Source organism: Lemur catta, chromosome X (assembly GCF_020740605.2).
Source record: "Lemur catta isolate mLemCat1 chromosome X, mLemCat1.pri, whole genome shotgun sequence".
Taxonomy (NCBI): Eukaryota; Metazoa; Chordata; class Mammalia; order Primates; family Lemuridae; genus Lemur; species Lemur catta.
In genome coordinates, this window is record NC_059155.1 from 36,044,796 (window position 1) to 36,060,010 (window position 15,215).

Below are 15,215 nucleotides of genomic sequence, written 5' to 3' on the forward strand. Positions count from 1 at the left end.
ATCTCAAGAACTTTGCTGTACTAAAGACTTTCACAGGCTCCATACGTTATGACATTTACTTGATGTTCTAGAAGAGGCAATCTGTGAAAATCAGGAAAAAAGGCATCTCTGAAGGATGAGCAGGAATCACCTGGTAAGGGTCAAATGTTAACTTTCTGGGGTGAGGACAAAATTCCCAGTGGTACACTTGAGGCTGGGCATCATGGCTCAAGCCTGTAATCCTAGGAATCTAGGAGGCTAAGGAGGGAGGATTGCTTGAGCTCAGGAGTTGGGGACCAGCCTGAGCAAGACCAAGACCCTGTCTCTACTAAAAATAGAAAAATTAGCCAGCCGCAGTGGCATAGGCTTGTAGTCCCACCTACTTGGGAGGCTGAGGCAGGAGGCTCGCATGAGCCCAGGAGTTTGAGGTTGCTGTGAGTTATAATGCCACTATACTGTGACAGGAAGACTGTCTCAAAAAAGTATTTTAACATTTCAGATTTAAACTTTACCTTAAAGTCCATAAATACTGAGCTCATTCATATGGAAGTTGAAAATATTTTTCAGGGAGGTATATTGATGTGTGCAACTTATAAAGAATTGATGGGATGTATAGATTGATGTTTTCCTGTGGAGCTGAAACTATTTACTGAATGAGAATACCTGGGACTTTCTCTGCACTCTTAATGCTCAGCTGCATTCCTTTGGAGTTCTGTTCAACTGGCTACATAACCCAACTGCAATCTCGTTTTAGGTGCAAATGAACACCAATTAGATCTATGCAGGATAGAAGGTAGAGCAGAAAAACTGAAAATTGTTAACATAGAAGCACATGTCTTAACAGCACTGCTGAAAAACTTTGTCAAAAGTGGTTGGGATCCCCTGCCACAATTGACTTGTTATTGACTTGTTTTTCCAAGAGTTAAGCAGGAAATAGAAAAGTGCTACAGTAGATTCCTGGTACTTAAGCCTCTAGTTCTCAGGTATGATTGCACCCATTTAATTTTTAGAGTTATTAAATTAAAATTACCCATGAAGCTCACTCCCCCCAAAAGGAGGCCTCGTCACAAGAAGCAGGTCACTTCAATGACTCAGGACATTCCCTCACAACTGAGTGACAGCAGTGCATCAGAGCAACTGTGTGGGGAGGGGGACACGTCAAAAAACACTTCAAAGCCTGAAGAAATCACTGCCACAAAAAAGATGTTAAAGTTTTATTAAGTTTCAATACAAAACATTCCAAAAAGAAGTGATCTATAATACCTAAGTTCTATGTTCAACTACCAGTTAAACAAGGAAAACATTTCTGTATCATTCTGTTTCCTTTACAACCAGTATAAAGCCAGAAGAATCAAGAGCGATTCTTTTTCCATAAGCCTGCTAGGTCAGTAAACTATTTGTCCAACAAGTACCTGGTCATTTAAGCATACTCCTTACTTTGAATTTGGAATTCACATTTACTATTTAATCTCTATATTCTACACTATTTTAAGGCTAGCTAAACAAAATCTCAAGAGCCAAAATGTCCTCACAGAAGCATTAATCCAAGTAATTAGAGTATGGAAGGACTGAGCTAAGACAACTATGGAAGTGCAACAACTATATGAATTTGGTCAATACCCTCATGGTCTGTGATTTGAAAAGTCTGTCAAATGAGGGTTAAATTTTTTGGATCATTTTCCCCAATTGCAAATGTTAAACATGATAGTAGTGCCGTAATTACCACACACAAAAAAATCTCGTTTGAGTTAGTTCCTCTAACCCAACAACTCAAATCTGTTTCCTTCCAGAACACTGGCCAACAATATTATTGGCTCTCATTTCCAAAGTAATAAAGTTGTATCATGTTTCCAAGATTAGGAGGTAGGAGGGCAAAGTAGGCTTACAAAACAATATAGTACAACAAAGCCAAGTGGCCTAGTTTTGTTTCCAGTTTTAAGTGTGCTTGTTTGCAGACGTCACTCCCTCTTGGTTTTTTTTTACAATTAAACCCTGTTTCTAGATAAACTAACACAAGATGTTTCACTTGCAGAAAATCAGACACTTTACCGGATAAGGATAAGGAGTTACCACTTATGTCCATCATTTTTCTAATTAAACTTAAATTCTAAATTGCAGAGTTACCCCTATGACTTTAGCTAAACAAAATGAAAGCCAAAGCTGTAAAATCTATGTGACGAACCACAAGAACTTCCTGACTATCTTCACTTACCAATTTCCTTAACTGCTTCCCTTTCTCCATTTGGTCAATTACTTATTTTAAGTAACTACCACTCCCTAGTTAAGAGTGTTAATCAACAACTGATGCCCTCTTCAGATCCACAGGAACCCTTGAAGGCAAAATCTATTGCCTGCACCAAACCAATTCTGACAGCACTGCTTATGCAACTGTTGTGACTGATCGACAAATCAGCATTCTTCTGCTTCAACAACTCTGTAAAATGAAAATCATGAGATCAGGTTACAAGGTCTTTGGTTCTGTAACTAAAGTATTCCCCCCCACCTATTCTTTAGATATCGTTTTTACTTTAACTCACAACAAGAAAATATTTTCTTTAAAATTCAAACTTTAAAAACTAACCATTAATACCTATTATAAGCATCAGTTTGCTAATATTAAAATTACATACTATATATGTCAAAATTAGGTTACTCCAACAGGGAACTTGCAGTCACAGCTATATCATTAACTCTCCACTTATAATCAATCTGTATTGTGGCTGGGCAAATGAGCAGGCACTGGTATGTTCTTTCATAAAATGCATGGGAGGAAGCTAAAATTTCCTAAGTTTGCTCAGATATCGTAATGGTACAGCTCCTTTCAAGAGAACACTTGCGGTCAGGTGCAGTGCTTTGCCCTGTAATCCTAGCACTCTAGGAGGTTGAGGCAGGAGGACTGCTTGACTTCAGGAGTTCGAGACCAGCCTAAGCAAGAGTTGAGGCTCCAGCTCTACTAAATATGGAAAAAAATTAGCCAGGCATGGTGGCACGTGCCTCTAGTCCCTGCTACACACGAGTCTGAGGTAGGAGGATCACATGAGCCCAGGAGTTTGAAGTTGCAGTGAGCTATGATGACACCACTGCACTCTAGCCAGGGTGACAGAAACTGTCTCAAAAAAAAAAAAAAAACACTTGCATATTGAACAGCTATTAACAAGTTTTACAGGTTCAAAAACAGCTAAGTATATTACACGAATGAGCCGCTCTAACATGAAGTAAGGATCAGAAATAACTCGCCAACATTACAGCTAGACAAGGTGGCAAAACTATTATCACTGAAATCTTTAAAGGCCACTGCCTTCAAAACTTACCTTAGCATTTGATTTCTCTTGCTGCCAGCTTTATCTACTGTGAATAAATCAGCACTCCATGAACATAATGACCATAATTCTCAACCTGTAAAAGTTAAATAGATGAAAACTAGTTATCTCTCTTAAAGAAATTTTTTACAACTTGCCTATAACTGCCCTCTTTTCCAGAAAGAAAAGGCAAGTTCAGACTTGTAGCTTAATATTTCATGTTCTACTACTTCTCTTAAGTGGTGGAAGATTCACTGGCTTGGGATGGACTGGAATGGCTTAAATGGTTAAGTTGCATGGCTTATGGATTCTCATTCTGTTCCAATGGTGCACTGCCACGTTAAATCCATAAGTTGAACGGACAAAACTTATTTGAAGGAATAAGTGCAGTACAAGGATTTTTAGTTGGAGGTCTTCAAGTTTACTATATTCAAGAGCATCTTTTTCAACTTCATGGCTGGACCTGGGTCATGCTGCCTCAGGTTTTGCTTTTTAAAGACCACTTGCAATAGATTTTCTCCATACAGTGTAGTTTCATAGAACTAAAAGCAAGTCAGGCATCCAACTAAATGTCAAGTTTGCAATGGCTTACAGGGGTAAAAGAGGGAGACCCCAAACTTAAGCCATTTCTATATTGACTAAAAGACTAATTGAAAAAAATGTTTCTATATTGACCAAAAGACTAATTGAAAAAAATGTTTCTATATTGACCAAAAGACTAATTGAAAAAAAATGAAAAATGTTAAACACGTGAAGCATGTTTAAAGGTCTTCATCAAAAATAGACTTAAAAAAAAATACCCCCTCCCGAGCCCCAGGTTGCTATTGGATAACAGCTGTATTAAGGCCTTTAAGTGTCATACATGCTTAAAAAAATCCAAGTGTTGAATTGGGAGGACTTCTAATATGCTATTGAACATTTGCTTTTCCAAAAGTTTTTTTTTTTTAATCTAGCGGGCATTTCCATTGCCATGAGGTACAGTATGTTTTACTGTACTATGAGGAAGGCTTAAGTGTTCAATTTCGACTTAGACGGAAAAACTAGTTTGCTTTGCTTACCATCTTTGCTGTTTCACAGGCATTTGATGCTTTAAATCTGATGTGGAATGCTGATAGATTCACTTTTTAGAAGTCATAAGCCTTTAGGAAGTTGGAGATAACTTCATTGCTTATCTATTTTCTCCTTTGCAATCAAGCTGTTCCTTTAAAAGTGAGACACTACAGAGTTGCAAAAATTTGAAACAGTAAGAGCAAGCACCCTTTGCAGCTTCATGGTTGGTTTTGGCCAAACTTTTTATTTAGTATTCTGTAGTTGTTTAACACACACTTAAATGGTCTAACTGGGGGAGGGGAAAGGGGAGGTTCTTGCAGATTCCCAAGGAAATGTCAGAAAGGCAAAATATGGCCAGCATTATCCATTTGTTTTGGGTTTACTGGGTGAATAGTACTTTCCTTACATAGGCATTTGATCTCAGGTTTTTCATACTGAGAACATTGAGATTTCAGTTTGAAGACACCCTGAAATCCTAGAAGTAGCATACCCAACCACCCTCTAATAGCTAGCTTGTTTGTATAGGCAGATTGATTCATCTCTCCATTTTAGATGGCTAGATGTTTGTGGAAGATCTTAGAAATGCTTGCCTCATTTACTGGGAAAAATCAGGAAGTGGCCTTTAGGGACACTTTTAACTTGGAAAATTACAACACTAGTACAACAAGTCAAGTCTTACACATTTAACATTTGCTTGTTGAAAGCAATGTCATAAAGTCAAATAAAATTAAACATGTTTTCCTTTTTTCTCACAAGAACATAAAAATTATGGAGGGGAACTTAACAGGAAATTTTAAAAAGGTAACAATTTTTTTCCTTTTAGTAGTCCTTGGGTAGTTATGATAATAGTTTCCACTTTTTGTTTTGTTTCTTTGAACAGGGATTTTGGTCCAAAGTTTTGTTTGTTTCTAGTATCTGCTTCTGCCTCCCCCTCTATCAGATCGGCTTCCTCCACGGCCACCACCTCTTGGTGCTCCGCGGCTTGAACTGCTGTAGGAATCACGTGGAGGAGGGTACCCCCTTTCCATAGAAGGGGGAAGCCCTCTTTCTTGTCTGCCAACCCGATCACGACCACTTGAGTAGAGATCACTTCGGCTGCTTGAGTAACTGTCTCGACTTCCACCATATCCGTCACGTGAGCTGCTGTAATCATCATAGCGACTGCTTCCACCATAAGATGGCGGGGGCCCTCGTGTAGGTGGAGCACTACGTGAGTTACCTGCAGGGTCAATGGTCAGGTAATATGGCAACACTATAAATTGTATATATACAACATTTAAACCTGAATTTACAGAATTTTTGTATTAAAAGTTTACTTTCTCAACTGGGAGGTTTTTAACTCTGCCATTGCTGGCCAAAATAGGGATTTGCTCGTCTGCTGAGATACGGAAATGGATTGATTTTAATGTTTGAAAAGACTGAAGACGGTGTGTATTTCAAGAGGATATTCCAGACAGCTTGTTATTTTATAGTAGACACTCAGCCACTTTCCAGTGATAAGTTGCAATTTTGAACTGTAGACTTTCCTTCATATTGCAATGGTAAATATTTGATCTTGTTAATAAAATTTTTAAATTGTATTTTCACTGTTGGGGGAAAACACATAAGGCTGCCAATTTAAGCAAGCAAAATCCCCTCCAAAGCAAGCAAACAGCCTCAAAAAAAAAAACAAAAAAAAAAAACCAAAAAAAAAAAAACTTAGAAAAAACAAAAGCCCCTCACAAAACTAGGAAAAGCCCAGCTGATCAAGTTACATACACCCCCTTAAAAAGCAAGCAAACATCCCTTTAAAAGCAAGCACCACACAGCCTAATAAACTGGCTCATGAACCTAAAAACTCAAGCTGGTGATATTCAAGACCCTTAACCAGTATCTTACCATAACTCTCATATGAATCTCTATAGGAACCTCCACTTGGATGATCTGAATAGTCACGATCACGACCATAGCCATCTCTATCACTAAATTAAAAAGAAAACCTTTAAGTCTCAGAGCACCAATTTTTACAGCAACTTCTTTTTTTCAAACAGTCAACCCATGGAAGCAAAGTCACTTACCTATAGCCTCTTGATGGATAGTCATCACGTGAACTGGAATGACCATAATCACGGTAAGTATAATCTCTTGGTGGTGGTGCATAATCTCTTGTATCACGAGAACTTGGGTAATCTCTGCTTGAATAGCTACAGAAAAAAAAGTAATTTGGTTCACGCTTTTCAGGAGCTTTTCTTTGGCCTTAATTAATGGAAAAGACACTCCAATTTTCTGTTACCTGTCTTTAGTAGAATATCCATCATCTCTTGGGGACAAATAAACATCTCTACGAGAGGGCAGGGGTTCCCTTCGAGGTGGGCCTCCATAACTATCTCTTCCACGTGATACAGGAGCTTAAGAAAAATAAATTTTTATACATAGCCAGAGAAAAGTTAAAATGTGAACTTATGCTATAAAAAAGTAGTGACTCAACCAAATATGACAATATGTAGCTAGATCAATAAATGTTCTTTAGAATTTCTTGTTCACTTAAAATTCACCTGGACTCTATCGTCAAGTTTTAAGCATATTTAGAATTCACCTCTCAATTCTTTCTTGTGTTATGTTGGTGGCAATCTATTATACATGAAAATTTACCTCTTCCTCCCATTCCACTGCTGCTGCGAACTGGTCCTGAAGGGGCAGATCTTTTAGGAGGTGGACCCCCACTTCGTGGTGGTGGTCCTCTTTTTACTGGGAGTGGTCCCCTGGAAGAACTCATGTTAAAATCCATGGAATAGCCACCATCATCTACATTAGAATAGGAAAAAAATGTTAACATCCACAAGAAAAAAAAAAAGACTTTAAAAGTTTCATTTTCTTGATCAAGAGTATGACCATCATTTATTGGAATCTAGTTTTCACCTGTACAAGACTGAGCATGAGGAACAGTCATATAGACTGAGGAAATAAAAACAGAAAGGCAGTCTTGAAGTTTACTTCAAAAAACACCAATTGTTTTATTTTCACATGCCCAACATCTATGCCTACCAAAAATTAACTGTTTTTTTCCTTATAGAATGAACTGCCTGGACAAGAAATAGTATATTGTCCACTATTTAAACTGTAATTTAACTTAAGATGCCTTTTATGCTTTTAAGTCATAATCACTTTGGTAGGTAAGTGTTCAATTTCAAAAGCTAGAGCCTTTTAACAAGGACTCAACCAAAGCATACACCAGTGTGAGTTCGCAGTCCCTAACTTACACACCAAGCCCAAAAGTCCATCTAAGCCATTACCCATGTGCCCTCCCCGTGAGGGAGGTCCCCTGGTTCCTCCACTTCCTCCTCTTCCACCCCTAAGACCTCTTGGAGGGCCTCTGCTTCTTGGAGGTGGAGGTGGCCCACGTCTACCACTTTCAAATGATGGTTTGGTGGCTTGTTCCACTTTGATGGCTTTTCCATCTAAAGACTAAAAAGAATAAAAATACAGATGGTTAAATTATATCAAGATTTTAAAAGAACTTGTAGATCCACTATGCATTATGACACAAATAGGTCCTTCAAAATGCAAACATAGGGGCCGGGCCCGGTGGCTCATGCCTGTAATCCTAGCTCTGGGAGGCAGAGGCGGGTGGATCGCTCAAGGTCAGGAGTTCGAGACCAGCCTGAGCAAGAGTGAGACCTCGTCTCTACTAAAAATAGAAAGAAATTATCTGGCCAACTAAAAACATATATACAAAAGAATTAGCCGGGCATGGTGGCTCATGCCTGTAGTCCCAGCTACTCGGGAGGCTGAGGCAGTAGGATCGCTTAAGCCCAGGAGTCTGAGGTTGCTGTGAGCTAGGCTGACGCCACGGCACTCACTCTAGCCCAGGCAACAAAGTGAGACTCTGTCTCAAAAAAAAAAAAAAAAATGCAAACATAGGTAAACGTTGCTCACCCATCAGCCTAAAAAAATTGCTACAAATAGTTTCTATAAATAAGGTTATTCTATTTACTTAAAAATCTTAACCTTTAAATATGATATTAATGATCTGAATAAAAACATTAAGGTGGGGCCGGGTGGGGTGGCTCACACCTGTAATCCCAGCACTCAGAGGCCAAGGCAGGAGGATTGATGGCTTGAGCTCAGGAGTTTGAGATCAGCCTGAGCAAGAGCAAGACCCCATTCTCTTAAAAAAAAAAAAAAAAAGAAAGAAAAGAAAAGAAAAGAAAGAAAAGAAAAGAAGGAAAAGAAAGAAAGAAAGAAAGAAAGAAAGAAAGAAAGAAAGAAAGAAAGAAAGAAAGAAAGAAAGAAAGAAAGAAAAGAAAGAAAAGAAAGAAAAGAAAGAAAAGAAAGAAAAGAAAAGAAAGAAAAGAAAGAAAGAAAGAAAAGGTGGATCCACTACACTGCTGTTCAGTAAAATTTAAAACAGGGCAAGACAGATATCAACTTGTTATAAAAACTAATAACCAAAGATAAAAACCAAGTTATCAAATTATAGTTTATGGATGCCAAGATAAAATAAAAATTCAAGAGCTGCCCTAGTCTAGACTTGGGCAACCTTTGCTATTTCATGCACTAGAAAGCACAGTATCATTCATCGTGCAGACAATCTCACCTTTCCATTCATGTCTCGGGCTGCATCCTTAGCATCTGCTGGGCTTTCAAAGGTGACAAAAGCAAATCCTCTTGATTTGTTGGTTTCTCTGTCTTTCATTAAGAGTACTAAAAAGTAGTGTAAAAAGATTTAAAAAAAAAAAAAGCGTTACTCTAGTTCAAATGAAATAGCCAAAGCAAATATGTAAAGAGAAAGCTCAGAACTTCTTAGAGGACAAAATACATTATCATGTCATATGATCAGTGCAATCAAATTCATCATAGCTTATCTTTTAATTATAATATCCCAGCCTATACTTTCAGATAGCTCACCTTCCACTATTCGTCCATATTTGCCAAATACTGCTTCAAGGGCTTTCTCATTTGTTTCTGTATTAAGCCCACCAATGAAGAGCTTTCCTGGGCGATCTGCTTCAACCATTTTTTTCACCGGTGAGTCTACTGAAAAGAAAATATTAACTCTCTGGAAAAAAAGTTCCTCAAGTTTATCGGGCACATTTACTGTGGTGCATTTTTCAGGTTTCACCAAAACCATTATTTCTTAATATCTAAAGACAACCATAATAAGCATTCCTAAAGTCAGCCACAGCAGGAAACCAATTTAAATCAAGTAGGCTAGTAACAGCGCAATTTACATTAAACTAGTTAAAAGGGCCACCTTAGCTTTTACCATTACCCCTAATCCCCCTTAGGTGTTCATCAATTAGCAGCTACTCAACATTTGAAAAAGCAAACTTTAGTCTTAATCCTACGTTTTTGTTGCCTTTTAAAGATTCAACTGCTTATCCACATCCCCCAACGCTGGGGTTTTAAAAGGCGACCAACCCATTCAAGGTCACAGGCCAAATGCACGAGCTTAACACCAAGCCCTCTTCCAGAGACTCTTTCCCTCATTAGGATTTTCTAGTCAATCTAAGCAGAAATCTTCAGTGTGAGCCAAGTTATGCATCCTCCTCTTCACCAGCGCCCGCCCCAACGAAAATATTACTATCTGACTAAAAAAAAAATAAAAACAAGAGTCAACTTCGTTTCCTATCAAATAGCAGAACGTGGACGCGCATATTCAAACACTCAACACTCCATGACTGCAGCGGACCTAATTAAAACTCGTCATTAAAAACCGCGTGTAAAACACAAAATGGCGACACTTGGATTCAGCCCAGAACCACAGACACCGGTCAGGGGATTAACTTCCACCGCCAACACTAGCCGGAAAAATTCAAAGAGCTTCCTTTCCAGGGCCACCAATGAAGAAAGAGCCCGCAGCCTGCATAAAAGTCCACTTGCCCATCATTAGCGTCCGCGCCAACCCAATGCAGGTAACGCGGTGGCGCGGTCGCTCCTCACACAGTTCCAACCTACAAAGCCCCGACCTCTGCCACCACTCCTGCAAGCGACAGCCAAACTTTCTCGAGAGGCGTACAATGAAACGGACCTTCAAATCTGTTTACCTCCGACCCCCTCAGCTTTATTTAAATAGGTCAGCCCCTTTGGGTTCTTAAAATGGCGCCCGCCACCCCCATCTCCAGGGAGATAATCCCTAGTCCTAACGTTCGGTGTACGGAAAACAGACTGAGGCAAGGACACACGTACCGGAGCCGCGACGATGGTTTCAAGCTCCTACGAGCTCGCTGACGGGGATTCCTAGCAGCTCAGCACGAGCGGCGGCTGCGGAGCTCGAGAACCGAACGCAGAAGCCGCTGCCACTACTGCGCAACGAGGGCGAACAAAGGAGACAGCAAACTTTATACTGCCCGGGAACGAGGCTGAAGGACCCGGATGGAAACGAAGCTTAGAATTTGAAACGCGAAGGGAGGGGGGAGCAGTTTCCAGTCGCCCCATTGGCTGTCTCTCCTGTCATTCACTCTTGGCTCCTCCCTCTTGCCCGGGCCCTCAGCGTTCTGGTCGGCGCCCTTTTCTAACCGTTTTCCCTACCCCCACCCGTTCTGTACAAGCGCGCGTTTTTGCTTTCCGCTAAAGTGGTGCACAGGCTTCATTTAATAAAGAACTGAAATTTATTGAGCATTCATTCTAGTGGGCCGGGCTATCGGTGAAAAACTTTACTTTTACTTTTCCATTAACTCTTTTAATTCTCAAACCAACGTGATGAGGGTAGATACTTTTAATTTTGCAGCAATAGAAAACAAAGAAGTTTAGGTAATACGATATATTTTCCGAAATTGTCTTTAACAAGAATTTTTGGTGGGTGAATGAAATTCTGATAAATGCATGAAAATGTCGGCTGGGCGCGGTGGCTCACGCCTGTAATCCTAACACTGGGAGGCCCAGGCGGGAGGATCGCTTGAGCTCAGGAGTTCGAGACCAGCCTGAGCAAGAGCGAGACCCTGTCTCTACTAAAAATAGAAATTATATGGACAGCTAAAAATATAAATAGAAAAAAAATTAGCCGGGCATGGTGGCGCATGCCTGTAGTCCCAGCTACTCGAGAGGCTGAGGCAGAAGGATCGCTTCAGCCCAGGAGTTTGAGGTTGCTGTGAGCTAGGCTGACGCCACGGCACTCTAGCCCGGGCAACAGAGCGAGACTCGGCCTGAAAAAAAAAAAAAAAAAAAAAAGAAAGAAAGAAAATGTCAAGTGAGAAAAAAACGTACAAAACATCATGCAGATCGTTCATCTAGAACAATTACTGACCACCTACTAAATGGCAGGCCACGAAGATACTACTCAGGACAAGCAAGACAAGAGTAAGGCGCCTCGTGGGTAAGTAAGGCTGCCAGATTTAGCAAATTAAAATACATGGCGGGCCGGGCGCCGTGGCTCAGGCCTGTAATCCTAACACTCGGGGAGCCCCAGGCGGGAGGATCCTTTGCACTCAGGAGTTCTAGACCAGCCTGAGCAAGAGCGAGACCCTGTCTCTACTAAAAATAGAAATTATATGGACAGCTAAAAATATAAATAGAAAAATTAGCCGGGCATGGTGGCGTGTGCCTGTAGTCCCAGCTACTCGGGAGGCTGAGGCAGGAGGATTGCTTGAGCCCAGGAGTCTGAGGTTGCTGTGAGCTAGGCTGACTCCACGGCACTCTAGCCAGGACAACATAGTGAGACTCTGTCTCAAAAAAAAAAAAAGAATTAAAGAAACTACATATAATTAACAAATAAAATAAGTCATGTTGTGATTACTGCCAGGAGGGAAGTAAACTAGGTGCTTCAATGGACAATATTGGGAAGACCAAATTTGATTTAGACGTTAGGGAAGGCCTATCTAAAGTGATGACTTTGGAGAATAGAGCTGAAGGGAGAGAAGAAACCAGCGGTGGGAACAGCTGAGGGAAAAGCTTTCAGGAAAAGAGTAGGACACTAAGTACAAAGTAGAGGGGAAGAGCTTGATATATATAGAGGGGCAGAAAGAGGGCCAGGGTGACAGGAATTTAAAGGGCATGAAATGAGAGAGCTAAGGTAGGCAGGACCTTTGAGTCCATTAAAAGATTGTAGGGGGATAATTATGGAAGCAGGGACACTGATAAGGCTGTGGGAGCAGACCAGAGAGAGAGGAAAGGAAGGTAGCTTGAATTGGGGTGATGGCAGTGGGCACGGGGAGGAAAGAACAAGTGCCGGATGCATATCATACATAGTTGTAATGAATCAGATGGTGCTGTGATTGAATGTTTATGTCCTCCCCAAATTCATACTTCAAAATCCTAGCCCCTAAGGTGATAGTTTTAGGAGGTGGGGCCTTAGGGAGGAGATTAGGTCGTGGAAGTAGAGCCCTTATGAGTGGGATTAACACCCTTATAACTCCAAGTATCTGGTATTAGTAGAACAGATGGTGATGGCCATTTACAAAAATGGTTGCAGAGGAGCAAGTTTGGGATGTGGGGGCAGAAAAATCTGATACTCAGAGCAGGGATCTGTGCTAAATTGTCACTTTAGAGATAGTATTATAATAAAAGCCAGCAAAATCGATGAAACCACTAAAGAAGAAAGTACAATGGGAAAAGAAGGCCCAAGATCACAAAATGAACTATTAAAAAATATATATGGAGAGGAAATAACTAGGAGGAAATATGCTAAAACGTTATCAGGTTATCTTGGGGCAGGTGGTGATATTAATGGATAATTGTCACTTTTCTTCTTCATAGTTACAATTACCTGCCTGTGATTAATTATGGTATATGCCAGGCAGGTTGTAGTAAATGATGCTCAGGTCATGGGTAAAATCCCCTAAGGAGCTTTGGAACCAGCTCTGAATTATTAACATTAGTGGAGAGAATAATGCTCAGTAGGACAAGAGTATTTGTTCTTGCTTTTTTCCCAGCCAAATAATAACAAGCAAAGCAATCATGTCCATGTGCCTTCAGAATGAGTTATATAAATTACTGACTCTGGAGATAGTTGGGAATTGGCCAGGTTGGCAAATATGAGTTAAATACCAGACTCAGCAAGCAGAACCTGTACCCCCAGAGGGAGCCAGGAGAAATCTCTCACCCTGTAGAAGCAGGCAGTGTCTTTCTCTCTCTCAGATCCAGAGAGAATGACTACAAGACCCTTCCCTACACTCCCCCACATCTAGAGCAGAACAGGGCAGGCTCCACAATAGATGTCTCCATCCACTTTCGGTCCACTTTTGTCTCAAGAAGGAAATGCAGGCCAGACGTGGTGGCTCACGCCTATAATCCTAGCACTCTGGGAGGCTGAGGTGGGGGGTCACTTAAGCTCAGGGGTTCCAGACCAGCCTCAGCAAGAGCAAGACCCCCCCCATTTAAAAAAATAGAAAAGAAAAAGATTAAGAAGGGAAAAAATTGAAAAAAAGAAAAAAAAAAGAAGGAAATGCACATCTCTGTACCAGATCACTCTGGCCTTTGCAATGAGTGCCTGGGAATGTGGGAGAGGGGGAGAGTTGAGTGGGGGAGAAGTAGCACTTCCGAGGACCAAAAGAGAGAGGAAAGGGGACAGGGATGGCTAATTGAGGGGGTCAGTATGGCTGTAGTGTAGAGTGGGGACAGAGAGGACAAGGGAAAAGTTGGAGATGGACCCAGAGGGCCTTCTGACTATATCAACTGGAGGGCAATGGAGAGGGGAGCCTTTTTAAGAGGTGGAGCAAGGTAATCAGATTTCATTTTAATGAGATTACTGTGAAGTGTGGCTGTAGTCTGGCGACTGTATTGCAGGAGGGAGAGACAGGAAGCAGGGACAAATTAGGAGGGTATTGCTGATGTAAACTGGAGAGAGGAGATGTGGGTCTGCTGAGTGGGAGGGTCTCACACTGCCCAAAATTAACCTCAAATCCCATCCCTCCTCATGGATCTTCTAGATTTTTCCCTTTGCCTCTTTCTTTCTATTTACTTTTTGGAATTGTCATTAAATGTTACATTTTCTTTTTACTATCATTTGTGATAGTAAACTACTCTTTGGGACTGTCATTAAATGTTACATTTTCTCTTTACTATCATTTTTGATAGTAAACTCTTCAGGATTGTAATTAAACGTTACATTTTCATTTTACTATCTTCTTTCCTTTGGCTTGTTGTTTCTCTCCAGATGCCAACTCAGTGATTGTTTGATAGACTGAGTGAAACAATATTACTTCATCACTAGGTAACCTTGGGGTATAATCAGTGCTAAATAAATGTTGGCTAAATTGACTTGGCAGCACCTCTTACCCTCCATGGCACTTAGCATGAGATGAGTGCATAGGAAGTATTTAAGGAATACTGGTGGCCTTGTCTTAAGTCCCAACTTACCTGCAAAGGGCCCACGTTTTTTACTAAAGCAACAACAACAAATAAACCCATAGTTTTAAAAGCTTCAACTGGTTAAATTCAAGAAATAACCTTTCAGTCATCAAACTTGGGATCACTCTGAGATAAGTAAAATGAAGCTCTCCTGTCAGGCTTGCATTTTTACATGAAGGGCATATGTAAGGTCACTCTGCATCCAGTTATGCCTGTTCTCCAAACTACAAAAAGATAACCCTGCCACTTATTCTACAAAAGTCTGTTATCTTGTGTGAAACAGGAAGGAGGAAGGGAGGGAAGAATTTTATGTGATTAAAGATTGGGAAACTTTCCAAACCACTTTAAGTAGCCACTGCCCAGAATATAGCCTTCTTAGCTACAACAAGCAAGGAATAAAAACTTTTTAACCAGTATATGGCTTTGGTGTCTATCTTGGAAGTGGCTGACTAAATGAAGATACAGTTCTACTGTATCTTTCTCCACAGTGAAGGAGATGATAAGTTTTTTTTTTTTTTGAGACAGAGTCTCACTCTGTTGCCCAGGCTAGAGTGCCGTGGTGTCAGCCTAGCTCACAGCAACCTCAAACTCCTGGGCTTAAGCGATCCTCCTGCCTCAGCC

At 40.6% G+C, this 15,215-nt stretch overlaps 1 protein-coding gene and 1 non-coding gene across 4 annotated transcripts; both read right to left on the minus strand.

Moving 5' to 3' along the window:
* Window positions 1-1,179: 1,179 nt before the first annotated feature.
* RBMX (RNA binding motif protein X-linked) lies at window positions 1,180-10,700 on the minus strand. Of its 3 annotated transcripts, none has more exons than XM_045538849.1 (10): window positions 10,497-10,700; window positions 9,216-9,341; window positions 8,905-9,011; window positions 7,601-7,772; window positions 6,960-7,112; window positions 6,601-6,715; window positions 6,386-6,511; window positions 6,207-6,289; window positions 3,291-5,547; window positions 1,180-2,413 (listed from the first exon to the last, which is right to left on the minus strand). In XM_045538849.1, the coding sequence occupies exons 2-9, from the start codon at window positions 9,322-9,324 to the stop codon at window positions 5,237-5,239; spliced, it is 1,176 nt and encodes a 391-aa protein (XP_045394805.1). In that variant the 5' UTR covers window positions 9,325-9,341; window positions 10,497-10,700; the 3' UTR covers window positions 1,180-2,413; window positions 3,291-5,236. The 3 variants fall into 3 exon arrangements, with proteins under 3 accessions (XP_045394805.1, XP_045394808.1, XP_045394806.1); XM_045538852.1 differs by having other exon boundaries at window positions 3,291-3,375; window positions 10,497-10,673; XM_045538850.1 differs by having other exon boundaries at window positions 9,216-9,344; window positions 10,497-10,670.
* LOC123628980 lies at window positions 9,097-9,168 on the minus strand. The gene has a single exon (XR_006731855.1). It is a non-coding gene; the product is annotated as a small nucleolar RNA SNORD61 (small nucleolar RNA).
* Window positions 10,701-15,215: the final 4,515 nt, after the last annotated feature.